Source organism: Daldinia childiae (genome assembly GCF_008694065.1).
Source record: "Daldinia childiae strain JS-1345 chromosome Unknown Scaffold8, whole genome shotgun sequence".
In the NCBI taxonomy this organism is placed as follows: Eukaryota; Fungi; Ascomycota; class Sordariomycetes; order Xylariales; family Hypoxylaceae; genus Daldinia; species Daldinia childiae.
The window spans coordinates 699,502-726,847 of record NW_022984649.1 but is presented as its reverse complement, the minus strand read 5'-3'; the positions used below and the strand labels follow the sequence as shown (position 1 = coordinate 726,847).

General features: G+C 45.7%; 7 protein-coding genes across 8 annotated transcripts; 4 read left to right on the top strand and 3 right to left on the bottom strand.

Annotated features, from left to right (window-relative positions):
- Positions 1-885: 885 nt before the first annotated feature.
- GL218_06963 (putative nuclear polyadenylated rna-binding protein nab2 protein) lies at positions 886-2,483 on the top strand (the record flags this gene model as incomplete). The annotated part of the gene is made up of 2 exons (XM_033583701.1): positions 886-1,274; positions 1,343-2,483. The coding sequence occupies 2 exons, from the start codon at positions 886-888 to the stop codon at positions 2,481-2,483; spliced, it is 1,530 nt and encodes a 509-aa protein (XP_033433158.1).
- A 1,587-nt stretch (positions 2,484-4,070) lies between these two features.
- On the top strand, positions 4,071-5,143 carry GL218_06962 (Protoporphyrinogen oxidase; the record flags this gene model as incomplete). Its single annotated transcript, XM_033583700.1, has 2 exons — positions 4,071-4,259; positions 4,325-5,143. The coding sequence occupies 2 exons, from the start codon at positions 4,071-4,073 to the stop codon at positions 5,141-5,143; spliced, it is 1,008 nt and encodes a 335-aa protein (XP_033433159.1).
- A 2,252-nt stretch (positions 5,144-7,395) lies between these two features.
- GL218_06961 (ATP-dependent helicase fft1) lies at positions 7,396-9,955 on the bottom strand (the record flags this gene model as incomplete). The annotated part of the gene is made up of 2 exons (XM_033583699.1): positions 7,396-8,706; positions 8,759-9,955. The coding sequence occupies 2 exons, from the start codon at positions 9,953-9,955 to the stop codon at positions 7,396-7,398; spliced, it is 2,508 nt and encodes an 835-aa protein (XP_033433156.1).
- A 2,248-nt stretch (positions 9,956-12,203) lies between these two features.
- Positions 12,204-12,821, top strand: GL218_06960 (Vacuolar ATPase assembly integral membrane protein vma-21; the record flags this gene model as incomplete). The annotated part of the gene is made up of 3 exons (XM_033583698.1): positions 12,204-12,310; positions 12,451-12,542; positions 12,688-12,821. The coding sequence occupies 3 exons, from the start codon at positions 12,204-12,206 to the stop codon at positions 12,819-12,821; spliced, it is 333 nt and encodes a 110-aa protein (XP_033433157.1).
- Positions 12,822-13,818: 997 nt separating this feature from the next.
- On the bottom strand, positions 13,819-15,189 carry GL218_06959 (uncharacterized protein; the record flags this gene model as incomplete). The annotated part of the gene is made up of 3 exons (XM_033583697.1): positions 13,819-14,621; positions 14,671-14,754; positions 14,814-15,189. 3 exons carry the CDS (start codon positions 15,187-15,189, stop codon positions 13,819-13,821), a joined length of 1,263 nt encoding a protein of 420 aa, XP_033432873.1.
- Positions 15,190-21,290: 6,101 nt separating this feature from the next.
- Positions 21,291-22,049, bottom strand: GL218_06958 (60S ribosomal protein L33-A; the record flags this gene model as incomplete). The annotated part of the gene is made up of 5 exons (XM_033583696.1): positions 21,291-21,388; positions 21,449-21,549; positions 21,607-21,702; positions 21,870-21,879; positions 22,025-22,049. 5 exons carry the CDS (start codon positions 22,047-22,049, stop codon positions 21,291-21,293), a joined length of 330 nt encoding a protein of 109 aa, XP_033432872.1.
- Positions 22,050-24,494: 2,445 nt separating this feature from the next.
- GL218_06957 (Glucose-6-phosphate 1-dehydrogenase) lies at positions 24,495-26,446 on the top strand (the record flags this gene model as incomplete). 2 transcript variants are annotated; one of them, XM_033583695.1, is made up of 6 exons in its annotated part: positions 24,495-24,511; positions 24,709-24,781; positions 24,845-24,865; positions 24,930-25,274; positions 25,337-26,276; positions 26,331-26,446. In XM_033583695.1, the coding sequence occupies 6 exons, from the start codon at positions 24,495-24,497 to the stop codon at positions 26,444-26,446; spliced, it is 1,512 nt and encodes a 503-aa protein (XP_033432882.1). The 2 variants fall into 2 exon arrangements, with proteins under 2 accessions (XP_033432882.1, XP_033432883.1); XM_033583694.1 differs by lacking the exon at positions 24,495-24,511 and having other exon boundaries at positions 24,713-24,781.
- Positions 26,447-27,346: the final 900 nt, after the last annotated feature.

Here is a 27,346-nt window from a genome sequence, read left to right as displayed (position 1 = left end):
GCCGCGAGCTCGACCGCCTAACGATTCAGCATCAAGGATTTCCATCGACTCTTTGATACAAACCTCCGAAGAGCCCAGCCTACAGGAAGTGCGTGTCCTCTAATACATATTGAAGAGATGCTAGGAGAAACACCAAAGTGTGTAGTGCTATTAGATTGAGAACGCATATTGTGGAATACTTCACTCGAAATTGGTGGTATGCTATTTTGTGTTTGATAGGAACTTAGTGTATTTGTAATCGAAGTTAGAGAAAATAACAATGAAGTGGCAACTGGTGCTCGCAATGGTATTAATCTATTTAATCTATTGATGCTAACGTACTTAGGTATGTTATGTAAGCAAGCAAGAAGGTTCTGTAGTTATCCACGTGACTAACTGTAGGACCTTTTTTACACTATATTCTGCACGGATAGGTACCCACAGGCTAACTGCTATTGGTTATCCAGCCCGGTAATCTTTAGTGGCTGAAGGTACAAAGCGTAGGTACTTATCGTTCTTTATCTAATTTGAGGCGGTGCGTGCCATTGTGACAAGGGAAATTGCTCTCCCATATTCCGGCCTCCTCTACCTAGATCCTCTCACCTCCAACAACGTCATTCTTTTTTTCCCGACAACAGCATTGACACTTGCTAGGTAATCCGACACGTCCATTTGACGATTTACAGCGTTATTGATTGCGCCGAGTCTTCGTCAAAACTCGCATACCTCACCAGCGACTCTATTAAAAACCGTGTTGTGGTGCTTTGCCACCGCTGCCGCCTCGCGATCTAACTTGACGCGCAGATCGCTTTCATATTCTTACCCTATAATAGTGTCTTTCGCCCACCGTTACTTGTCTACACCTTCCAATAATCTACTTTATACCGAAAACAAAGTTAGCCCAAGATGTCTATCGAGGTTGCTATGAATACGCCGCTGGCGGATGCGCTTAACATGGCGATCCAGCCGAAGCTGGTAGAAGTAGGCTGGGCATCAGGTGGCGCCGACGACAGCGCGCTGTCAGAATATATCATTTTGATGCTCGTGAACGGCAAAACTCAGGATCAAATTGCTGCCGAACTAGCTGGCGATCTTCTTAGCCTTGGCCCTGACGACCCTGGCGCACGAGACTTCGCGAAGTGGCTCTTTGATCAGATCGAGTCTTTGAACTCTCAACTGAACGGAGCTCCGCCCCAATTAGGAAACAATGGTGTTGGAGTGCCCCAAAACGCGCCGTCTTCCACAGAACAGGATGCAGATATGACTATGTCCCTTGATGGTCCCGAGCTGAACGCGTAAGTTTCCACTATTAAATTTTTATCTCCCTATTTATGTCTTTTTAACATAAGCTAACACCAACTAGTCCCACAGGTCCTAGATCTATGAGAAATCCTAATATGCGAGGCAACCGAGAAAAGCGGATGCTTGGACAGATGAGCAAGGCTATGGATCGTAGCCACGACAATGTGTTACACCGCGTACGAGGAAATGGCAATGAAAGGATCAATGCCCACCGAGCGCCTCCTACTGGGCCGAGGGGCGGTTTCGGACGCACCAACAATCGTGCAGCGAACAACCGTGCGGCTGGGTTTGCTGCTCATCTAGGTCAAGCTGGTGGAGCCTTGCCGAATATGCACGACCCTAATGGAATGCCTAATCTGAACAATGATATGAATTGGATGATGCCTGGCGGTGGTACTCCGGAGCAATTGTTCCAGCTCCTCCAACAGCAGAACCATATGATGGGGCAGATGTATCAGCAACTCACCCAACAGAGCCAGCCGAACGGAAGGCCTAACGGAAGGTCGCTTTTCGACCGGGTACAAAATCCGCGAGGTGGTAGGCGAGGAGGCCATGCCAACGGCCACAAATTCCACCAGGGAGATGGGTCTAGTGTCAACGAGACCGGCGCCGACAATGAAGACGTTGATATGACGCAGGCCAGACGTGAACTGTCTAACCCCGAAACGATGGTTTGCAAGTTCAACTTGTCATGTACTAACAGGGATTGCAAGTTTGCTCATCAGTCTCCGGCGGCACCGCCGAATACCACGGTTGATATTAACGATGTCTGTTCATACGGCGCGGCATGCAAAAACCGGAAATGTGTCGGTCGCCATCCCTCACCGGCAACTAGGCGCGCGCATCAAAATGAACAAGAATGCAAGTTCTTCCCTAATTGTACCAACCCGAGCTGTCCTTTCAAGCACCCGGATATGCCTCCCTGCCGGAACGGAGGCGATTGCGCCGTGGAGGGATGCAAGTTCACTCATCTCCAGACCATGTGCAAGTACAAGCCATGTACCAACCGTTTCTGCCCATACAAGCACGACGAAGGACAAAGGGGAACATTCCAGGATAAGGTCTGGACTGCTGATGGGACAAGGGAGCATGTGAGCGAGAGGAAGTTTGTGGATTCGAATGGCCTCGAGGAGCTTCTTGTGCCCGGTGGAGAGGCTGGTTCGGGTCAAGAAGCAGCAGCAACAACTGATACCATCATGTGAAGTTTGTCGGAAAAGGGGGGATTCGCAATGGATGGAGTATGATGATGTAGCGGGAGTGGGAAGGTTGATGATAAATTAGTATTCTCAATGAGCGAATGAGGGATAGGGGGGATAAGGAGGAAATTCTCAATTTTAGAATTGCTATTGATACAGGCGTTAGGTCGGTGATAGGAAAAGTCAAGGGACTTCAGCACATTACAATATACCCAAATGCATTTTGTGACTTGATGAATAATACAAAGATTTCCAATTTATCTCGAGTTTTTAATTTATTGTGATGTGACTTGTTTTATAATATGTAATATGCAGTAGTCTTATGATATCGAATGTATTTACGGATTACATATGTACCTACCTAATATACAGGTATATATATTTAACGGGGGCAGCTTCGACTTACGTAGTGTATGTACATGTTAGTAGTACGAAGTACATAACTAAAGTAATTTCTAAAGCAACTTGAATTCACCACGCCACTTTATACATTTCTCCATAAACTTCAACATGCGACCTCTACCGCTACAACCAGCTATATAGCCATACTACGTGTGCAATGAATTCCAAACGCTCAGAATATGTTCTCGTAGGTCTTCTAAGGTCTGCATACCGTAATGCGCGACATGGCTCTCCTACCCGAATATCGACATCCCCGACCTCACGACAGCTAAGCTCCCTAGTAGCTCCGAGTAGCCTTCTTCATTCGTCAATTCGAAAGCAGGTTGCTTGCTCTCGATCTGGGAAGCTCCCCCGATCTCAAAGCCAGACATTTGCAACCGCAATAGCGCTCAATGGCAAGAAGCGGGAAATTGCTGTTCTTGGTGGCGGCATCACTGGGTTGACTACTGCACACTACTTAGCCCGCCATGCTCAGAACGCACATATCACACTATACGATACGTCGCATATACTCGGTGGATGGGTATATGGGGGACTTGTAGATATAGACAAGGACAGTTCCGAGAAAGTTTTGTTTCAGTCTGGTCCGCGCATGCTTCGATCGGGGAATTCGTCTCTAAAGTATGACAACCTCGTCTTCTACGATGTAGTGGGTACACCTTCATGCGACTGGTCCTTTTCGACAAAATAAGAACTTCGCTAATGGTTACATCCCCCTTACTTCAGTTGCTAAATTTAGGCATTGAAAGTAAACTTTTAGTTCACCTTGGCCCTCCCCCTGCTCGTTATATATATTATCCAGACCGCCTAGTCAAGCTACCGACAGGTGATTTCACTCCGGAGAACATTTTCCATACCATTCAATCTTATCTTACTGAACCCATCTGGGACGGGGCCTTGAAATCTCTTTATAATGGTTTCCCGTTACGGGAGAAAGTACCTGATTCCTTGCCTGATTCATCTATGGATCAAGATGAATCCGTGGGCGATTTTTTTGGTAGGCTTTTCAAAGACGATCGGCTGGTTAATAATATATTATCGGGCATGATGCATGGCATATACGGCGGCGACGTATATAAATTGAGTGCAAAGCATACGATATTCGATTCATTCTGGCGTTCGGTCAAATGTCCAGGTGACTCTGATACGCCCTTAGTAGAAGCCAAGGAACCAGTTCTCCTTCATAGCCTCATGCACAGTCCTAATCGTTCCAAGATCCAGGACTTGGTTAGGATGACCGGTACGACTACTATGGGGTTTGAAGATGGCCTTCTTACCCTCTCAAAGGGTTTAATTAAAGACTTGAAGAGTCAGAAAAATGTAACAATCAAGGCTTATAGTCAGGTCACTTCTTTGGAACATAAAAGTGGCCAAGTGTCGGTAAGCTCTCTAGACTCACCCAAGAGTGTTATAAAAGCACGCTCTCTGATACTGAACTTTTATAGGTAACTTCAACGACTACGGTGAACGACGAAAAACGGGAACAAACGAGGCAATATGACCAAGTAATCAGCACCATTTTCTCCAAGCATCTTGCCGGACTGGTCAAACCTAAAAATAGTCTCCCCTCGCTGGAAGATACTCACGCCGTAACCATCATGGTCGTCAACCTTTGGTTCCCGAATCCAAATCTACTCGAAGGTAAGCGTGGCTTCGGCTATCTTGTACCAACCTCGACACCCGACAACGACGAGTGCGTGCTAGGCGTGCTTTTCGATTCGGAAATCGAGATGCGCGGCGAGCGTCCGGGTACGAAGCTCACCGTCATGATGGGCGGCCACTACTGGGACGGCTGGACCAATTACCCGACGGAGGAAGTGGCGCGCGTGATGGCCCTGCAAGCCGTCCAGCGTCATCTCGGCATCCCCGTAGATCAAGAGCCCATCTCGTATGCGCGCTTGTGTCGCGACTGTCTACCACAGCACTACGTCGGGCACCGCGAGCGCATGAGCGCCGCGCACTACGAACTACTCTCCGCCTTCAAGGGCCAGCTCACTGTTGCCGGCCCCAGCTACACCAGCATCGGGGTGATGCCAGCCATGCGCGCTGGTTTCGAAGCCGCTATGCGCGTCGCTCGCGGCCGCGGCCCCCCCTGGTTCGAGCTTGATCTCAGCACCGCTGAGTGGAGCCCCCGCCTCAGGGAGGCCGGACCATTCGCCGGCGGCATCCCGGACCACGTCGGCGCTACGGGGCTGGAAGGCTTCACCAAGCCGTATTATAATACTCTGGTCCGCGTGAAGCAATTTCCCGTCCCAGAAAAATGATAGCAATTAGATGCGGAGCTAGGCCAGGGCTTCGAGATGGATGGATAGATCGATATGCAAATATTATTTATACGTGAGTTGGATAGGGGTCGTTTTAGAAAAGGGAGGGCCAGCGGTTGGTAGTATGCTATCTGTGGAGAGATAATGTTACATTGAGAGATTACAATACGATATGTGTCTATGGGTTATGATATGAATACTAGCAGTAGCACTACACCATAGTGAATGAGAAAACTCGGTCAAGCGAGGAGTTTAGTCTACATACCTAGATCAGTTCTTTTCTATGTGGTTTGTACGATATCTAATTCTACTTCGTAGCTCGAGTTGGATTAATCACCAATAGGCGATGTATATATACATACCTAAACACCTACTTAGGTGGGTACCTAGCCTATGCTTCAAATCACTTTTACAATTACATGTTACGAACGTCACAGCTTAGAATAAGTATAGGTACACATCACAAATCTGAAGATAGAAGATCGAAGGAATTAATTTTTTGATCCAGAGATCTGCTCAATGATAATTTAACCCCACCCCCAACGCCTAAGCTAATGCTGTATATATGTACAATGCTGCACGGCATGGCCGTTGCCCTCTATGTCTATAGTCTATGCATGGGGTATCGCCTTGTACAATTCTGTGTGCCTCCCTTTTTATTCTTTTGGTAACGCTGGCAAAAAACAGGATTCTTACGCTGATCGTCTCTTGCGCTAGATGTGTATATGTGCCCTCATTCTGGCTTTAGGGACGGGCTCACTATGTCAGTGCCCTTTTATCCGCTGTATTATCTATACCCCCAAGTGTCGTGGCGTTAACAATGAGAGATCGTGGTGTCTTCTCTCATTACTAGGATAGTGTGGTGTTGTATAGTGCGAGAATAAGGTGACGGTTCTCGATATGGTTTAGGTAGGCCGAGTTGTATTGCCAAGTCTAGGTATATATTTAGTCCTAAACTCATCCAGAAAAATCGCCCTTTACCAAAAGATCTGGGCGGGAACTCGGAGTATCTTCTCCGGCTTCGTGACGTCGTAGTGATATGTGGTTATTCGTGGTATTAGGGTAAGGTAGGTATGTTCTGCGTCGTAAATGGGTCGGTATTAACTTAGGGTATCATACTCTCTTCTCACTCATAAGGTCAGTGCAAGTATATACTGCAAAGACAAACGATAGCCTGGAATATAGAAATCATTTTCATGCTACGTCGTATATCGAAATAGCTCATCCGGGAAAGTAGGCCCCTCAACCTAAAATCCTAATAAAGATGGCACTCTTCGCTACTGTGGAGGATAGGTATTCCCTCGTGGAATATTAGTAAGTAAAAGTACACACTACACTGCCGAAAAACATTCTGAACAGTGATACGTGTTGACGGATGTAGTCATGGTAGGTACATGCTGCGATGGCGGACGGATGGTGATGCTAGGTTGCGCTATGACATGGCGCGTCGGGTATTGGTATAGGATGTCTTGGGTATCGAAGTATGTAATAGGTCTATTAGAAAATAGACACCTAAACTAATTATAGGCGAATCGTGTATCATCGCAGTCTGAGTATATGTATATCGTAATAAGAGAAGATGCAGTTGCTTGGGAGAGGAATGGTGCTATGATATGATGTTTGAGTATCGAAGTATCCATTTGTAGGTCTCTAGAGAACAAAGGCTCCTAGCCAATGTACTTTAATGGGAGATAGTGGATGTGCTTCGTATGCTCGAATGATATGTCGGGTATGTGTGCGAAATGCTCTTCACCGTAGGGTCTAAGCAAGTACGTGTTGCAAAGACAAATAATGTTCTTCCAGTATATCGGGTATCTCTGATCAATAGGGTCAATACAGGTACGTGCTGTAGAGACAAAGTTGCTCTTTGAGGTATCGATCCTCTTAGACAATGGCGTCTGCTCAGGTATATGCTGCAAAAGCTAGGGGTGAAAAAGGTTCTAGGCATGTCGTGTACTATGCCTCAATATCTGTGTCATTGGAAGTTTTTTTTTCTCTTTTCTTTTTCCTGTTTTTTTCCTGCTAGTTGGAAAGAAGTGAGTTGTTGGATAAGTCAACATCGATACCAACAATGGACGATGGAGCCTATTAAGATCTGACAACAAGGAAATCAACGAGACCTAATGACAAGAGCTAATGTCGAGAGATAATGGTGTGTATGCATATCATGCATCGTGTGATATAGCAAAGGCCTTTCTAAGAAGGTAGTCTGCCGCTTAGATGAGTGTGGTGGTGCGCTCGAACTGGAACTGCTAAGTAGTCTCGGATGCTCCAGGTACCTCAAGTGCTTCAAGTGCTTCAGGGAGGTCGATCGGCTCATATTCTTCGTCTCCTAAGAGCATACGCTTCTTGCACTGCTCTTCCACAGATTCTTCCTCTTCTTCTACGCCCCATACTCTTTCGACGCGGGCAGCAAGAACTAGCTTCTTGACGCAAGAGTTGTAGATGAGGCACTCTACCGACTTCTCTGTGATGAAACGTATTATCTCTACTGGCCTCGTCTGTCCGATCCTGTGGGCACGGTTGGATGCCTGTACGTCTTCTTGCGGATTATCCGACTGGTCGAAGAGGATGATCTTGTTCGCCGCGGTAAGGTTCAGTCCAGTGCCGCCGGCCACGGTGGTAATGAGGAAAACGGGAATATCTGGGTCGTTCGTGAAGCGCTGAATCTCCGGGAACCGATCTGCCGTATCGGTGGCTCCTGTAATGCAGCAATATGGGATATCTGCATAGTGTAGGGCCTCTCGTAGGATATCTACTACAATTTCAAAACGGCTGAATACCAAAACACGATCTCCGTTCTTCATATAGCCGCGTACAAGTTCTAGGAGCTTTTGAACCTTGGGGCTGTCCTCCCATGATCGAGTGGGGATATCAAAATGTCGGATTCGCTTGAAATATTTGCAATCGAGGTGCAGTTGGAAGTCGGTCTTGTCCAAGGCAGTATCTATGAAACGTTGCTTGTAGCGTTCATCCTTACTCTCGACACCGAGTTCTTTAGCGGGGTAGTGCTTCCACAAAATCTCTACCATCTCCAAGACTTTTTCATCAGTAAAATGATGGCGGAATAATTGATGATGGATTGCTGCCTTTCGGAGTGACATCCATTGATGTGCATCCTTTTTAGCTTTCTTGACGCCGTTCGGTAGTACATATTTGCCTTTGATCGAATCATAGATCTCTTTCTGTGTTTCATGCATCCCCACGATTTCAAGGCGCTCCGTCTTAGGAGGTAAAGCGAGGACTTCTTCCTTTCGTCTCTGTAGAATGAACGGAGCCATGACCACACGGGCACGTTCGACACGTTCTGATGCAAGCGCTGCAAAGTTGAGGACATCTTTGCTGGGGACCTTTGCTTCGAAGATTGTATTGAGCGCATCGAACTTGTCCTTGTCGAACATGCCAGGTTCGATAAAACGGAGGATGGTTAAAAGCTCTTTTAGATTATTCTGTACAGGCGTACCGCTGAGGATAAGACGCCATTCGGTCGGTACCCGCATCATCTGCTTGTAAATAAGGGTACTCTGATTCTTGAGTTTATGGCCCTCGTCGAATATGGCGGCCTAAACACTAGTTAGTCAAGCTCGTGTATATAAATAGAATGGGTTCACAAACATATGGTTCTATGGCCTGGAGGAACTTAAGATCCTCGCGCTGTCTTTCAATTTGCGGATAGGTCGTTAAGACGACGTGGTGCTGCTTTGCGGTTCTAGGAGAAATTCCTCTACGGCTTGAGCCTGTGTACGCCAAGACCGAGACACCAGGAGCAAACGTTTCGAATTCCTTTATCCAGTTCTCGAAGGTACTCGACGGCACAACAATTAGATTCGGCCAAGGCGTCCTGGAACCCGGTTCACGCTCCGACTTGACTAGGTGAGCGATGAATGAGATGACCTGACAGGTCTTACCAAGACCCATGTCGTCAGCGAGGATGCCGCCATAACCTTTCCTGCGCAGCAAGTCCATCCAGTTGAGCCCAACCATCTGATAGGACTTGAGCTTGATGCTCTCGCCCATCAGCTTCGGCTTCTCTTCAATCGGTAGTCGAGCCAGAGTGGCTGCCTCACCCTTAGACTCGCCATTCTTATCAAGATTCCAGGTGGACATGATACTATTAATCTCCGCTCCTCTTCTATCACACTCGTCGATGACGGCCGTTGCTGCTTCGCATGCCTGTAACCAGGACTTTAGCCTCTCTACGATGTTCTCGCCGACGTTGACTATTCTAATCTTCTTCTTTGATTTAGCCTTGTCTTGTCGCGAGACTTTCTCGGCATCGGCAATGGATTTGAAAGGTCGGGAGCTGTTCATCAGCTGGGCGTCCGCTGTAGAACCAATCATGCGGCCCAGATTCTCAACAGTACAGGTGTTGAGATACTCGAGGACATTAGAGAGATCTTCAACAAGTCCGTCGGGATTAGAGTCTTCGGCGTCAGAGTCCTCGTCGGAGATTTCATAAATCTCATCACGCTCAAGTTCATCATCAGCCTTACGCTTCTTGGGCGTGTCAACTTTTGTCTTCTTGTTAGGAGGGGTAGGAAGGTCGGAAGCTTTAAGCTCTAATTGATCCGAATCTCTCTTTCGCGATTGAATCTCACTCTTGTCAACCTTAGACTTCTTCGTTGGGAGTAGGTCTTCTGCACCCGATTGTCTCTTACGAGATTGAGCAAGTTGAGCTACAGAGGGGAGCGAGTCTGACTCGGAATTTGAATCAGGATCGGGAGTCTTATTACGACGACCCTGCATGAGTCGGCGACCGCGGGGCATTGCCTTAGACGCGGCCGCCTGAGCAGCGGATGACCTAGTCTTCATATCGAGACTGTCGTCTGGCGATGACTCTCTTGACTGTGTTAGACTAGTAAGAGTTGAAGTAGGTGAGGATGATATAGAAAAGATTGCAGATGGTGTTGAAGAATGATTTCGTCCTTGTACAAGACGTCTGCGAGGTGGGTTGTTGTTAGATGTATTTGATGTAATTGAATTGCTTGAAAGAATTGAGTTGCTCGAACTTTGTGTGCGAGAAAGTTGTGTTGAAGTCTGAGAAGAAGATTTGGTTGAATTTGCAGAGGGGGGAAGCTTTTTCAAAAAAGTTTGCAAACTATTTCGAGGGGCATCGCACCCTGAGGTATCTAAAGAGGTTGGGGTTGATTCGAAATATTCACTATCGCCAGCTGCACGTTTAGTGCTTGCAGTGCTACAGCTGCTGTTGGACAATGCACCTGTAGATTTCGACAGCGAGAGAGATTTGGTTGGCCTTCCCGTCAATGAATCCACCGCTTTCGAAACTTGCCAGCCGACATCCTTCTGCAACGCTTCCTTGCAGGCTCGAATGGTAATTCCAGGTACAGCCCTTTGGACGATTTTATAAACTTGCCCGGTCAGGTGCCGTAGTCTGATATCACGAATATCGTTAAGAGAAATGTCTGCATTCTCAAACCAAGTAGCTCCTGTTCTCGACACCGGGAACGATGGGTTCTTCGCAAAAGATGAAGGTCGTATATCCCCCCTAGTGGGTGTATCGTCATCTGAACTATCCTGCTTTTTATAGTCCTCTAATAGATCATCATCAGAGATATCTATATAGTCTCGTCGGCCCGCAGGACCGCCAGCTTTCTGTGGTGGTTTCTGCATCGTAGGTGGCCTAAATGAGGTTCCCGCTGGCGCCATTAATGATCCTACTCTACTTGCTACGCCAGACTTCTTAACTAGCACACCCGAGGGCTTTGCCTGACTCTCGGCCTGGAATGGAGACGAAGCAGGCACTTCAATAGTCGCACGTGGAGTATCAGGCACTAAAGGAGAGGATGGCAGTTGCGGAGCTCGGTTTACTATTTGAGTAGGTTGAGTAGCTCTGTTAACTATTTGCGTTGGCTGAGTGAAGTATGGCGAGACCCCATCGATAGCAAGCTCGTCGATGTCATCATCGTCACCTATATCAATATATGCCGCGCTGGAGCTCTGTGCTCGGCGGCTGGGCTGGTCTTTCCGACTCAATCCTGGAGTGCCAGGGATTGGAGTAGAGCCTTTGCCCGAGATCGACGGAGATGGCCGTCCCATTTTTAAGAATGGATACCTAGAAGTAATATATCGTACTAGAGAATGGTAATTTTAATGTAGATATCTGGCTTGAGGTTGAGATAAGAGAGTTTAGGTTTGATTGTATATCGTGAAGGGATGATAATTCTGTGTGTGTGTGAAGAAGAATGAGCAAGTTTAGTTAGGCAAGTACTCATAGTACGGGTTATATATCGTTGGGATACACGGTATTTGGGTGGGCGATACAAGTCTGTAAACTGGAGAAGTTGGCACAGAGGATATAGAAAGTATTAAATCAAAATGAAAGCAACTTTTTTTTTTCTTTTTCGACGTTAAACGCACAGGAGATAAAGTGGGTACACGCGCCTCGACGCGGTAAAGTATGGGTCAAAGAGCACTACCGGCGCGCTATCAGCTGACGGAGAGAACGTTTAATTGATTCCGTACCTGGGTTGTATGTCGAAACAAATATTAAACCAAATACATAAGAATAAGAAGGAAGGGTTTAAAGATATAGAGACCCAATTTGTAGAGATATACCTATTCATCCTAGTTTCAGGCTTTGTTCGTCTTAATGGATAAAGGTTAGATCAAAGATACGTAAATTGAGGAATGATGTACTTACATGAGTACTTACATAGGTACACTGCTCAAAGGTCCATACCTACCTAAGGTACCAATCTTTATACGTCAGGTACCTACGGTATGTACATAACCTAATTCATTAGGTACTTTAGTGCAATATAGGTCAAAGCTCCTTCTCTTAGTTTCTAAATAAGTACCTCCTAGTCCAGTATACGTACATAGGTACATTGATGCCCCCACTCTTACATCCATCAATTGCCTGAGCCTCTTTGATGTCAGGGCCCGTGTCCAGATGAGCCTCAGTACAACAAGTAACAAACCACAATAAGATTGTCGATTTTACAACTAATAATCTTAGCACCGATTAAGTCACTACCAGTGTTAATTATCAAGTCAACCCCAAGAGAAGGAAGAAGAAACAGAAGACGAATACAATACAATGGCTACTCGTCGTATCATTTCCACAGAGAAGACCCTCCTCGACAAAGATGAAGATAATACCTCCGGACAAGAACAGTCGAGCAGCATCGCGCCAGCCGTCCCGATGTAAGTAGGGAAGTACAGTTCACCCAAGGCTTAACCACTTCATAACATAAACCTTCTTGTCTTCTAGACTTACTCCTTACTTTCCGCCGCCTCCCTACTATCAAAGTGAAATAGCTTAGACAATCTAACACTACTAATAGGGGTGTAATTATTAAGTTGCTAGCCTTCACCTTCGCCATGGTGATCATACCAATTGGATCTTATTTCTTAACGGTGAACACCATCTTCAAAGGTAAAGCCGAAGCGCCCATATTCCTTCTTCCTCTATAATTTTCTTTTCTTCTCCTCGCTAGTTTGCAATTATTGCATATTATGTGGCCACGTGACGCATCATCTACCCTATTACTTATTCCAAGCGCGCTAACAAGCATGACTAGGAAATTCGACGTACGCAGGAGCCCTTGCGGCTATCATGGCAAATGTTGTTCTTGTAGGCTATGTGATTGTAGCCATGAATGAAGACCAGTCAGAACAGCTAGCAGCCAAGAAGAAGGAGGGAAAGAAGGACTAGTCAATCAAAGATATCTATATGGGAAGTTGTTCTCACTGTGGGTTGCTATATTTGGGGACCTAGACTTATTAACTAGCTGTGTAAACATGCCAGGAAAGTAACGGCGGTCCGTATTTCCCCAAAACCATATCTCAGCCCAGGAAAATCGAAGGAATCATGCCTTAGGCACATATATATGCCATATGCCTTAGGTTGCAAGCATTCAGCACAGCACATAGCATGCAGGTAGTATCACTACGAGCGATACTGCGGAAATGAAAACAACTTTGTTCGGAATTTCTCCTTGGTATTATATCTTCATTACGTGACCTGTTTCGTAAGCATTATTCTCCCATGGGTTTGGTAAGGATTCACGCCCAAAAAAGAGTTCACCATGCCATATTATGAAATCGACATTGAGTCAAATGTGACATCTGTATTCTAGCAGATGACTTCTGGCAAGCCACTGAGTGCGGTACACCCTTGCTTGTCCGATCCCCTTTCCACATACCACATAGGCCTCGCATATATCCGCCCGTAACAGGGTCATGAAGAATAGGGTCATTAAGGATAGGCAATAGACTATGAGACGAGGAAACTCGCCCTGTCCTCCAAATATTCCTAACATCGTGAACATAACTTTCCACCAACTCCCCTTTCTGATGCTACCTTATTATATTTCACCAAAGCCTCCTCCCGTGCCCGCAAATGCGACGTTTCAATAGGAAACACCATACCAGATGCTGAATGTCGCAAAATTCGTCCTTATGAACTTCATCCTCGAACCCTGCTCAACATTCAGGGTACACATATCCGGGTCAATCCATGACCTCTGTCCATTAATGATCGTCAAAGCTGTATCTTCTAGAATTGCATCCCAATCGGGATTATAACATAAAAAAAATGATTCATGGGAATGTCGGATGTCGTAGGGACAAGGGGTATCTCAAAGAGGTATTAAGTTGTGCGAATAGTTCGTTCCATCGCAGAAGCAATATCGACTCGTTCGTTAATAGGTTTATGATTTACTAAATCGTTTAAACCAACTCTTTCGCTTCTCTACCTGCGGTCGCTCTTCCGAGTTCCCACTAGGTACCGCAGCTTTTGAAGGTTTCCTCAATATTCCATTCTCTTTACGTGGATTAGGTGGCGCGAGTCCCAGATTCGGGGTTTGCGTTGCCTGGCCAAAGCTGATGCCATAGTCGTTTACTGGTTCCTGTCGTTTTGGTGGCGAACGGCGATCGATTGAACTATTATCACTACTAGTGGGATCAGTCTGATATCCCGCCGGCTCGCCCAAGCTTCCACTACCGGAACCGGACGCAACCGTCTCGTACGAGCGGTGATTGTTCGGCATGGGATAGACGTTCTTATCGACAACCCCGCGATGGTTCACATACGGATCGGACTGCATTCTCGAAAATCTATTTCTCGGACCCGGGTTACCATGGCTATACGGAGCGTTTTCATATCCTTCGTGATAACTTTCTCGGTGATTGATCACGGCCTGTCTGGGATCGTACATCGTACTTTCTGGTCGGAATCCAGAATTCGGTCGACCTCCGTAGTAGCTATCTTGGGGAAAGCGCGGGCCGTTGTCTAGTGGTGTCTTCTGTGAGATGGTGTACATATGATTAGGTGAGGGTGATGGAAATATGTATTGCTTACTTCCGTAGTAGCTTCCTCGCCTGCTAAAATTGGCTACTGATGCGGTATCTGATTGGCGGCCATATGCGCCATCAATGGCAGCTTCAAAAGCTCGAATGGTATCAAGAGGCCGTTCCATCCGGCTTCGAGTAGGGTTCGATCGGTCGGGATCGGCTTAAATTATAGTTAGCATTATAAATAGATATATAGACACTATACTCACTAATTGGGTTGCCATAAACATCCTTGTGTTGAAAGGAGCGCAATGAGGCTGGATTAATACCCCCTTTAGATTGCGCTTCCATAGCTATACCTCAAGTCAGTATGTACCATCAAGTGTTTAAATATACGGTTCGGGTAACGTACATGGTTCTAGCTCAGTCATAGCTAATGTAGGGTCAGTTTTGCCGTGGAGTCGATTAGCTTCCTTCTCGGCTGATGTCTCATGAGAGTTGTTCTTATTATGAGAGTTCGAGCTCCTGTGAGATTTCTCGGACCGAAAACTAAACGCTCTCGACTTCGGTCGGACCCGCTCTGGTTTCTGCGGCTCGGAAGGCTTTGCGGGTACTATTGGTTGCTGTCGTTGCTGCTGCCTTTGTTGTAGTTGCTGCTGTTGTTGTTGCTGCTGCTGATAATAGTGATGTGGTGGAACGGGAGCTTGTTGTTGGTAAGATTCGTCGCGGTATTGCCCTTGCTGCGGCGGCGTGGGCAGAGGGTGATGGCTGTAACTTGTAGACGCCATTGTTTCGGACGGGCAAAGGCCAAATGTTTTATCGCTTTGAATCCCTGAAAAGGAATATCCACTGGTGGGGACGGAGAAGCCAGAAACGATGGCAAGTGGATCGGCGCTCGATTGTGATATGCAAGGAAGCGATCGTGGAAAGCGCAATCTTGAATTTGACGGTCTTGTCTTATCGCAGACGGCGCGAGTGGGCTGAGGAAGGTTCGGGAATAGAGAATTCCACTGGGCTGCTGAGCAGCTGTAGGTACCTACTTTTTTGTTTTTCTTTTCTTCTTTTTTTGCGATAAGAGCAGTAACCCTTGCAAACTCAAAGTGCGGTAACTTGTGCGGGTCTCCCCGGGTATCTGTCAGTCAAAAGACTGTGATCTTCAAAGACTTTAATCAACACTGTGCAAGTGAAAATGAAAGCGGCTTGATATCTTAAAAAAAAATATCGGGACCCGGAACCTCGGATTTAGTTGCTTTTTCGTCTTATCAGAAATATTGATGCAGGATACTGATCTACAATATGTATGGCGTCTCTGCAATGACTGTGCGTAGTGTTGTGTGACCTTCGCACTGACAAAGTAGAGTACTGGTATGCAGAATCAGGCGGTGGTTGCTATTTTTTTCTTAGGCGGGTTGCAAGCTCTTAATGTCAACAGGATTGATGGTGGGCGGTAGATAATGGATCAGGTACCTCTAAGCTTATTAGTCGTCTCAGGATGGGGCCGAATTCAAGGAAATGTGGTTTCGCGTGGCTGGGATACAAGTCCAGGACAAGGGTAATAATGGCGTTTCTGGGCAGTGCCAGCAATTACGTTGCCTCGCCAGACGCCAATGACTTTGTCCAATAAAATAAGATCAGAACCTGACCGAATAACAACTTGACTACCAACCAAATTCACCCGTTCTTCGACTGTCGTATTGCACACAATATACGTATCAACTCCGGTTCCTTGGCGATCTCTTTGTGTGGGCGGGTATGTACCCGTATGTGGTATTCAAACGGCCAGATGTGGTATGTAAGTGAATCCCCAGTGGCACGACGGAAGTCACTTAACTAAATGACAAAGTCGAATGATTGGGTGATTTATTGGATGATTTAAAAGATTGAATTTTATAGATTGAGATCTCCTTTGAAGAGAGTTTTGCATCCGTGGTACCCGTTGCTGCCGCTGTCGAACTTCAACTGAGTTAGATCAGACGATTCTTCTTGCACGGCTTTACACGTGCGATTGAGAATGGCGATGAGGATTTAGTGACGTCAATTTGCGATTTCCCGCTCTCATCAATTTTTAAATAATGGATTGTTTCAGAAACGATCGCTGAAGGTAGGGATTCCGCTCTGTCCTTCCGCCAGTTATGCGACCTGGAGAGGAGAGCTGAGAGGAAAATCGAACAGTGGATCGAGGGGTTGCTGTCGAGTTGTCACAATTGACGCTTACGAGTTGGCTTGTTAACTTGTCTATTTGTTTCGTCGTTCTGCAAGCCTCGAGTAAGGTAGATCGCCGATTGGGTATTGTAGGTAATGTATTAAAATTTACATAAACGTTGGACGACGTACTGAGGTATTCTGCAGAAGCCTTGAAGCCTTGATAAGTGAGTGAATACTAGATAGAGATAAAGCGAGTGTAATAGAGACAACACATTTGCTAGATTGCCAAACAGCGAGTGAAAGGCGTAAATGTGTGATAGAGAAAGAAGTAGTGTAAGTTGAAGTAGGACGGGGAAGAATTGCATTAAACGACCGATCTCGTCCCAGTCTCACGGAATCTTCCAATACCTGATGTCTTTTCTCGATATGTACGGCCCTAGAAGAGGCAAAGATGCATGTCAGCTTGGGTGGCCTGACAAGGGTAGACGAATGTTTCGAGTTCAATTCCCATATACGGTACGTACCTCGTACATCTCGGCCTAGGATAGGTCAGTGTAGGCTATCGATAGCGGATACAGACTAAACAGGGATAATGGCTGGGCAGATATCATCACTCCACCAACCAGTTCATTCAAAAAGAAACTACCTTCGCTTCCTGCAACACCTTTGTGGTCTTTGATTTTTATTATCTATTTACACGTAGAAAGCGCTTAAAGATTTCATCATCCGCCTATCTTGCTACCTAGGTAGATGATAAGATCAACCTCGCCTCACAATATAAAATTCAAGTCAGGGATCACTTTTGGTACTCGACGTGTTTAGGCGAAATGAATTTTTTCGTCATGACAATCCTTAGGTGCACCATTGGCTGCATTAGGGACTTCTATCACCTATAGAAAGTAGGTATACATGCAGATACGGTTTTTATAGCAGTAACACACATGCGGTAAAATGTAGCTTATCTGTACCGACATTTCTTTGTCATCAAAAACGGGAGCTTCTAGCTTCTAGCTTCTAAAGTTCCGGTCCCAAAACCCCCTAACCAACATATCGGCAACGCTAAAGAGCCTGCAGCAGAAACTTTCATTCAAGTTATTTGGTCTCGCAAACTTATCAGGTACTAATTGTAGGCTCCCAGCTTCTGGCCCTGCCGTGATCGACCGATCCTTAACTGTCCTTTGCCTAAAAGCGGAGGTGGGGAAAGGCTGGCACTGCCCCCATTGAGTCGTCACCATAGGGAATACGAATTACCATTCCATTCCACCACCTCGTTGCTCGTGTAAACGAGAGTAAGAAACTTCGCCCTTACAGCCCTTACAGATCAAATATTTTCTAGAAAACGGAAGCCCGGGAATTGTGACAATGTCCGATGTACTTCAAACAAATACCATCTCAATTTTCTCTTTTCTCTTCTGATCAGCATTTCCTTTTAAGATCCGGAGAATTCACTACATAGCAAACACTTGCTTTAACAGATTCTTTAAAAAAAGGCCCGGTTTATCTCATCATCGAAAAGAAACCTAATAAAATATATTACTAAGGTTCCGCATTTGGAAATCAAGTAAAACATCGCTGACCAAATTCCATATTTTTACTGTTTTCTATCCTATCCGAATAGAAGAGTGACAAAGCTGCGGCTAGCTTTGGCGAGACTCGGCCTAGACTCCGATATGATTACGAGTGTACACCATCAACAACTCGTCATCGTTCCTGAACAAGTTTGGTATCATCCATCGCCACGCAGAGATCAGCACAGGGCCAAAAATATTGCATATTGCATACATATCGCCAAGATGTACCCTGCGGGAATACACTAATAATATTGACTTGTTCCAAGAGTGTACAACCCAGATTAATTCGTGCCTGACTGCTCGTATGATACGGCTATCTAGGTAATGAGATCCTAAAAAGGTCGGTCTGAAGTCACTTAGGTAGGTTAGAGAGGTCGTATTTGTGTGATTCGTGACACGGCAACGAATAACTTAGCACGTCTAGTTAGGTCTAGTCTCCCCTGATAGGCATCGGTGGGTTTAAGTTGGAACCAAACAAACTTAAAAAGAGTGCAGCTATCTCCTTCATACTGCATTGCATGGGGGGTAACATATGCATCCGTCTCTCCCGAACATTGAAGCTTTCTTTTCCCACGTAGAAATTCCTACCTTAAAATTCCTACCAAACGGACTCAACTCCTTACTTATCCTAGCTGTCCCATGCATAGCGGGAAGTAAAATACGACTATGGTCATATTCTAACCACGCATTTGCTTATTACTTGAAGTTGAAGCCTAAAATGCATTTACTTGAGTGATTTCCTGAAGATATAGGGCCTATTGGGTTCCAGCCATATATGTTCATATCGAAAACGTGAAGCCGCAGGAAAGATTTTCACCTGCGATGTAGGTCTTTCTCGACCAGTCCTGACTAAGAGACAACCATACCTATGCAGCCTGGTCTCTCATTTCTCATTTTTGGAAACATTGCCGATAGAGGAAATAGTGATGGTGTATGCATTGGCCGAGCGGTAACCCCCCAATGCAACTCTGCACTAGCATCTGGCAACACACCCACCCATATCGGCTTATCTTCACTGATCCTGTCGAGAGAAAGACGCCTACATGTAAGACAACTAAAAAAGAGATAATATTCTAGCTACCCGAAGCCACAGACGTCTTTGATCACTCCTAGACCGAGAATCTTGCAATCCCCGACCATCTGGAAATCAAGCTTTTGTCCGTTCAAGCATATAGTATTTTTTTTTTTTTTTTTTTTTTTTGCAGACGACATGCGCACTCAAGGAATAGCCTACTTTCGCCTCCATATGCTACTAGGGGCCCCTGCCTGTCGGTATGTGCAGTTAATCTTGCAGATGCGAAGGCCGAGTAAGACCGCTCTTCATGTATGCGGCGGCTAAGCGATAAGAAAATAGCTGGTATTCGTTTCACGTGATTGGACGTTGTGGTCTGTGGAACGAACATTTTATATTGGCTACCATATTAGATCACGAGTATGCGTGTTGCTCATTACCTACTATTATTTGATTGATAACGGGCATCTCGGAATTCCTAGGTTAGATCTGTATTGTCCTGCTGTATGACATGACAACAATGATCTGCTCATGGTTATTGGGAAATAGATAGAGGCTCATAGTTGAACACGATGACATGACCTCCGGAGTTCCGAAACGAACATATGTTTTTTTTCTGAGGAAGATAGATAATTGTCAGTAGGAATCCATCCGGCCTGTATATTCGGAATTTGAAGCTTGCTACGCTGATTAAAGCCGGGAAGACTTGGATATTGTGTATACTACACCCTAGGTAGCTTCACGTCTAGAAAGACGAGTAGCCAGCCTTGTACAGCATATACAATTATACCCTTTGGCAAAATACCACACGGCACACAAGATATAGTAGGTCTAAATTCGGAATAAGTAAGATCTAATAATATTAATGAACCAAGTGCCGAGCGCGCTCTCTTTGAATCAAGAGTACACAACCCTCTTAAAGAAAACCTTCGAGCTGTCTCACCAGATACAACTACTCCAAAGCCATGGAACAACATGTTACCAAATTGCCCATTTACCTTGCCTCTATACGATCTCATCGTAAAACAAGGCAGGCTTATCGCAAACTCGAACCCTAAACTCTCTACGCGGTTCCCTCCAGGGTAATACCGAAACCGAACTTAGCCCACCCCCTTGCACATTTAAATGTACGAAGATCAGAGAGGGGACGGCCCGGACGTACGTCTACGCCTACATATACCGAGAGGGTGTAGCCTATTAATAAACTCCGGGCCCGTGGGCGCGGGTGCCTACGTTATTCCGCATATCACGAACGTCAGCTTTCTCGTCCTGACGCCCGCTGCAAGTAACCTACCGCAGCTACCCGTGTCGTCCCCGACTTCCACTTGACTCCACTGTCCACGTGTGTCGTTCTTTTCCCCTGTAGAATTTCAGACTGCTGGCTCGTGTAGTTAGAATAATCCTTAAGCTCGGTAAGTTTGACAAGTTTGGCGTAGATTAGATGACTCGGGTTCACATATGACGAAAATATATCTGCAAGCTCCTTATCCTATTGAAGTTATCTATAGGACTTCCCCCACGGAGCCTCTTAGCCTCACATATAACCTGTGACTTATGATATCACTTGTCTCGCACTGCTATGGTAATGAACCGGCGCGGTGGTCCCGTTTATGTCAGTTTACCCCATATCTGAGTATAATATTGATGTCTTGTGTAGGAGTATAGGAACTCGAAATACCTAGACATAGTAAGTCTTAGATAAAAGCTAAGGTGGACTTGCATATTATCCACTTCGCGAATCTATAACCTTGATTCATCACGTTCCTTGAACTGCCCGTGGAAGTATGTATGAAGTAACGCATGTATTAGCTATGCCACTGATATTTGACAATCTGATCCATTCCGTGAGTTCAATATCCGATACCGCCCATCCTGAATCATTCTCGATACATCGTCGGTTGATCGCAATACCCGGAGGGAAGTTCAAAAACTATCCATCTTCTGTCGCGTTCCCGACTCCGGGGGATCGAATATCATGTTCTCGTTAAAAGGAAACCGATGCCAAACCAGCAATTCACAGACGAGACTCCATGCAATTGCAGGAATTCTTTCTTTTTAATTGTTGATGCTAGACGCAAGGCTGGAGCCTGATACCTTGCCTAACCCAGATGCAGCCAATCATGAGAACCGTCCACACTACCAACTCCGGCCCTAACCCATCTTATATCGACGAAGGGTAGAGCATGATACGAACTGAAGCACCGAAAGACTTGGAGGGGAGGGGAGTAGCGAACTTCGCTCGGACGACGCCGGAGTTGCCTGGGTGTAATTATTAGCATGATATCTTCCGGAACGCTAAGGTAAGCGGGAAAGACATACCGTGAGGTCGGGTAACCTTGCCCCAGATCACGCGGATCTTGGTTCCTCGGATCTCCTTCTGGCCCTTGTAGACATACGCAACCTTCTTTCCTAGGTAGAAGCTGCGCCAAATATGTTAGGTTCTAAGTTGAAGTAGTATAGATAGTTCTTAAACCTACTTGGCGGCGTTGGTGTCATCGACACCCTCGATCTTGATCAAGCTCGTCTTAGGGTGGGTGGTGTGTCGGCTACGTTGGTAGCTTAGGTGACGTCCCCTAAAATACGAATCCAAGTCAGTCCTTGCTTTATTCTCCTATGCGTGCCTGATTGAACCATGTCGTCGTGAATTCCTATGAAAAAGCGGTCGGAATGTCGGGGGAAAACTCCGGTCTTTCCTGTAAAGAATTTGGTTCGAAGGGTAAATGATTTATAGATTACTTACTTGACGTATACTGTAGAAAAATAAATTAGTATATATTTAATAATTGAAATATTTCCAAGTAGATTGAAGCCATTAAGCTGCAAGGCGCGAAAGGAAGTGCTTTACGCGACCGCGATAATGCCGGATCAACCCCGTAGAAAATTCATAGTACTTACATCTGTGACCGGCTTCTGAAGGCATCTTGACTGAGTTTTTCCACGGCTCTCAGAAATCCGATATGGTACTGGAATCCGGGAGAAGTCTTTCGCAGAAGAAGACCTTTGTACGCTGGGCGAGTTTCTGTCGTCGAATGTTGTGATGACCAAATCTCAAGGTGGGTTAGGCTTGACGATGGAGGTTGATTGATGGAGATGGATTGGTGCGAAGTGCTAAGCGAAGCCCTGTTGCAACCACAGAAAAAACAATTTTTTTGTCTGGTGTGGTGGCTGATAATTTCTTATCACTGGCCACGGTGTGGCTTAGATATCTATAGACCCCCACCTGACCTATCATCATGATCTCCACCTCACTAACAGGCTACCTAGGTACCTAAGTATTCCGTATCACCTTCTAGAAATCAAAGCTCGCCCCGAGATGCCCGAACAATAACCTCAAAACTTTGACAAAATTATAAGCACCAAGAAGCTAAAAATGAATCATTATCACATATAGCTACCAAGTCTACAACAGTACCCAGAATACCCATCTACCTACCTATATAACCAGACTATATTACAATCCATAGTGCTCATGACCTTGGGTTTTTGAATCGGATTTAATCTGTAGCACTGCAGAAATCTTATCTCCATCTAATTCCGCAAGATCGCAGCTCTTTGAGTGTTACTCTAACTAACAACTCATAAAGGCAAGCGGATGAATGGCATGCATGGATGGTAGTAACACCCAACAGATGACTTACTAACACCACATACGAAGACCCAACCCTTATAACGTACAAGAGTGGTTTGACCATTTGTGCCACTCAAATTGGAGCCTGCAGCTAATAAGTCAAAGTGTTGACAAACACCAATCCGGCGTTTTCTTCATCTTACTTCAGTCATATCTATTCATTAACCTTTCATGTATTAGTACCATGTCTCAAGCTAACTAATTAGTATTTAATGTCTGATGGTCATAGACACCTAACCCAAATCCCGAAGGATAAGGTATTAGCGAGCACAGCACATGGCTACTCGAGTCTTCGCGATGCTACATCTCATCTAAGAGGCGAATTTGTGTTCATTACAGTAAATCATCCCGTCAAAGTCGTGCCGCGGCCTTCCGTGTGATACAGCGGCATTACATGCCCTCTTTTCCGCCTCATTACTAGTCTATCAATAATCCCTCACACTTTTGTGTGCCAAGTTGGTGTGGCCGCTGCAAGAGGCTCACTCTACCACCATCCCGTTGCAACCATGTATTAGCCAGGTGGTTTGCTGCCTGTAAAACTTGGGAATGATAAAAACAGAAATTATGGCCCAGGGATAGTAGAATAAATATCTGCCGAGGCACATAGTGGAAACCCGCTGAGTGAGAAGGGAGGCTTATTACACAAATTCATAAATCCCACGGGATGCAACAAGAGTCGCTCGCTCGCTTGCTCGCCCCGCGGCCGCAGGACCCTTCCGTTGAGTCTCAAATTACCCCGCGGCCGACGCAACAATTGATTTGTTCTCCACCAATGGACCAGCTTAACCGTCTTTAAGTTGAAGGTAAGCTTTCGAGTAGTAGTTTAGATAGCTTCAGGTAGGAGGTCCAAACCAAACCGCTGTAAGGGAAGGATTCAAAAGTAAGCTCTCCTCGGCTCCCCACTACTTTAATAATCCGCTATTACTACGGTCAATTTAAGCCGTTCTCGGCCATTTTCCCTTCTACCGCCGATGTCTATTGGTCAGCAGTTATTGAGCGATCAAGGTATAATACCACGATGCTATTATAAGCAAGTAATACATACCTACATACGTCAGTAAGGACATCTCCTTTCAAAATTGTACGCGTATCTTTGCTTTTCGCTTACTCATAAAGTTTAGTAGTTAGTTAATAGACAAGATGTATTTACCAAGGCGAGGCTAGTAGGTAGAGTATATTAAAAACCTTACAAGGCCAACAAGTCGAGGTTTTTTTTCCTTCTTCGTCTTCTACCGATACATACATAAAGCAGATATTCGAGTTAAGTAAGGTAAAGTAAAAGAAGAGAAGAAAAAAAAAAGCAACGGTAAAAGCAAAACTGATGATCATACATCATTCATTATCCAAAAAGAGTTTAGAGGTGCGGGTGTTAATATTCTAAAAGTGCTTAGACCGTGGAAATAGCGCTCTTGCTAATACGGCTCCGATGACATATCTGAAGGACCAACCCACTCTTAGCCACCTAAAGTAAAGTACCTAAGCACATCCTATGGACCTGATATCGGCCTTAACAATCAATTACCGCCTGTGACCGACAGCTATTCGTCCGTCTCGCCCGGCCAAACCAGACATTTACTTCCTTCAACGACTTGATCCCTCCGCCTTCCACTCGGTCTTTCCCATATTTTCACGACATCTTTTCCCCTAAACCACATAAATACCTCTTTCCATCATTTATTGTTATAGTTATTTCCGTCTTTATAATTATTATCCTGCCCTACCGGCAAACCAGTCGCAATGGATTCCCCAGCAAGGTAAGCTCACAAATACCCCGCCCCCGCCCCGCCATTCAATCATCAAATCTAGGTACAGAGAGCTTCAGGATTGCGCTTGCGAAAGCTTTTATTGCGTAACTCTGTTTCCTGTTTAAGAAAGATGAAATATCTGGAATTATGTATAAGGAATTGCTTTTTCATGTATAGAACATGTACTAACAATCCCTCCCTAATAGTGGTATGGAGCTGAAGGACAACACGGTCATCATAGTCCTCGGCGCATCAGGAGATCTTGCAAAGAAGAAGACAGTACGTATAATAAACAACTGTTTTACCACATTTAAAGCTTCCTAGCTAATTTAAGTACCATAGTTCCCTGCCCTCTTTGGCCTTGTAAGTATTTACATCAAATCCGACGTGCCCGGCGCGGCAGACTAATAACTAACGCACTCGGAAGTACCGCAACCAATTCCTCCCTAAAGATGTTAAGATCGTCGGATATGCGCGAACAAAGATGGACCACGAGGAATACCTCAAGAGAGTCAAGTCATATATCAAGACGCCTACTAAGGATTTGGAGAAGCAATTGGCAGAGTTCTGTGAGCACTGCAGTTACGTGTCCGGCCAATACGATCAGGACGAGTCCTTCTTAAACCTCAATGCTCACCTTGAGAAGCTGGAGGATGGTCGTCACGAGACTCACCGTCTCTTTTATATGGCCCTCCCTCCTAGCGTATTTACCATCGTCTCCCAACACTTGAAGAGATGCTGTTACCCTCCCAAGGGTATCGCGCGAGTTATCGTAAGGACATTTTCTTCAATGCAGCGTCTCGAGACATCTTTCTAATATTTCCATGCAATTAGGTTGAGAAGCCCTTCGGAAAGGATCTTGCCAGCTCGCGCGAGCTACAAAAGTCGTTGGAGCCTGATTGGAAGGAGGATGAATTGTTCCGTATCGACCACTACCTTGGAAAGGAGATGGTGAAGAACATTCTAATTCTTAGATTCGGTAACGAATTCTTCGGTGCTACCTGGAACCGACACCACATAGACAATGTTCAGATCACATTCAAGGAACCTTTTGGTACGGAGGGTCGTGGCGGTTATTTCGACGAGTTTGGAATTATCCGAGATGTTATGCAGAACCATCTGCTCCAGGTTTTGACGCTGTTAGCCATGGAACGACCTATCTCTTTCTCGGCGGAGGATATTCGTGATGAAAAGGTCCGTGTACTGCGAGGTATCCCAGCTATCGAGCCGAAGAACGTCATTATCGGCCAGTACGGAAAGTCCCTCGACGGCAGCAAGCCTTCTTACAAGGAGGACGATACCGTTCCCAAAGAATCGCGATGCCCGACCTTCTGCGCTCTGGTCGCTTACATCAAGAATGAGAGGTGGGACGGTGTTCCGTTTATTATGAAGGCAGGCAAGGCCCTGAACGAGCAAAAGACGGAGATTCGAATTCAGTTCAAGGACGTTACTAGCGGTATCTTCAAGGACATTCCCCGAAACGAGCTCGTGATGCGAATCCAGCCGAACGAGAGTGTTTACATTAAGATGAACTCCAAGCTGCCTGGATTGAGCATGCAGACGGTTGTCACAGAACTCGATTTGACATACCGACGACGATTCTCGGACCTTAAGATTCCCGAGGCGTACGAGTCGCTGATTCTAGACGCGCTCAAGGGTGACCACTCGAACTTTGTCAGAGATGACGAGCTTGACGCCAGCTGGAGGATCTTCACCCCTCTGCTACACTACCTTGATGATAACAAGGAGATCGTCCCGATGGAATACCCCTATGGTGAGTAGAAAACATCGGCTCGTAATATTAAATACGTACTAACCTGCATAATAGGCTCGCGAGGACCGGCAGTCCTTGACGACTTTACATCGTCATACGGGTACAAGTTTAGCGATGCTACGGGTTACCAGTGGCCGATGACATCTGCCGCGCCCCCTAACAAGTTGTAAGTAGATATCGGCATGGCGTTTCAGCGATAGATTTTGGGCAGTCTTGTAGACTTCCATAGAGCGAGCAACCCACTGATATCTTCCCCCGATAGTTAATTTTTAGTCTTGCATCGGCGGTATCCGTCGTGTGCGATGTTGACTAGACTACCGGTAAGGGGCGCATGAGAATGTCAAGCTTGGGGCGCGGAACGAAAAATGTGATCTCCTTTCAACGTGGGATCGTCGGATAGGGGGCGCACGGGACTACTAATAAGGTCTGCCACCGATATTTTCATAGAAAGCAATGTTATGCTCTATTTTAAGCAGCTTTAAGTCGTGATCAGTTTTTGTTCCATAATATGAAGAGCCTCCTAGATATTGCATGGGTTGGCCGTAGTCATATCCATTCCACGGAAGACTTCTAGTAGGCGCGCAGTAAGGATTGCGGGGATCCATTGCTGTAGGCTGTCAGCTGGTTGACATTGATATAAATGCCAAGGCTAGATGTCACGTAGACGTGCTACCATACCCACTATATACTGTCATCCATTGAGAAGTACGGCTCGTAGTGATAGATCTTGGACAATAAAGATAAATATCGGTCGGCTGCGATGCCAAGATTCATGAGTCACTCTGTGTTCATTTGCTAGCTGCGTTACCTTTTTAATTAGAAATATTTTATAGTGTTTCCTGCGGATCACGCCGAGTATGAGAGTCACTCTTTACCGGTGATGAGCGAGATGACTGACTGGTAGTATAACTCGAGGTATATATATTGATTTGAGCTAGGACGCACTGGTACTAGTCGTGTAAGCTTATTGCATCTACTAACTTCCTACCTCATAATTTAGTTGTCGGTGTTGTTAATGACTTCCAAATTGCATGAAGACGGGTTAAAGGGGGTGAATATGCAGGTAGGTA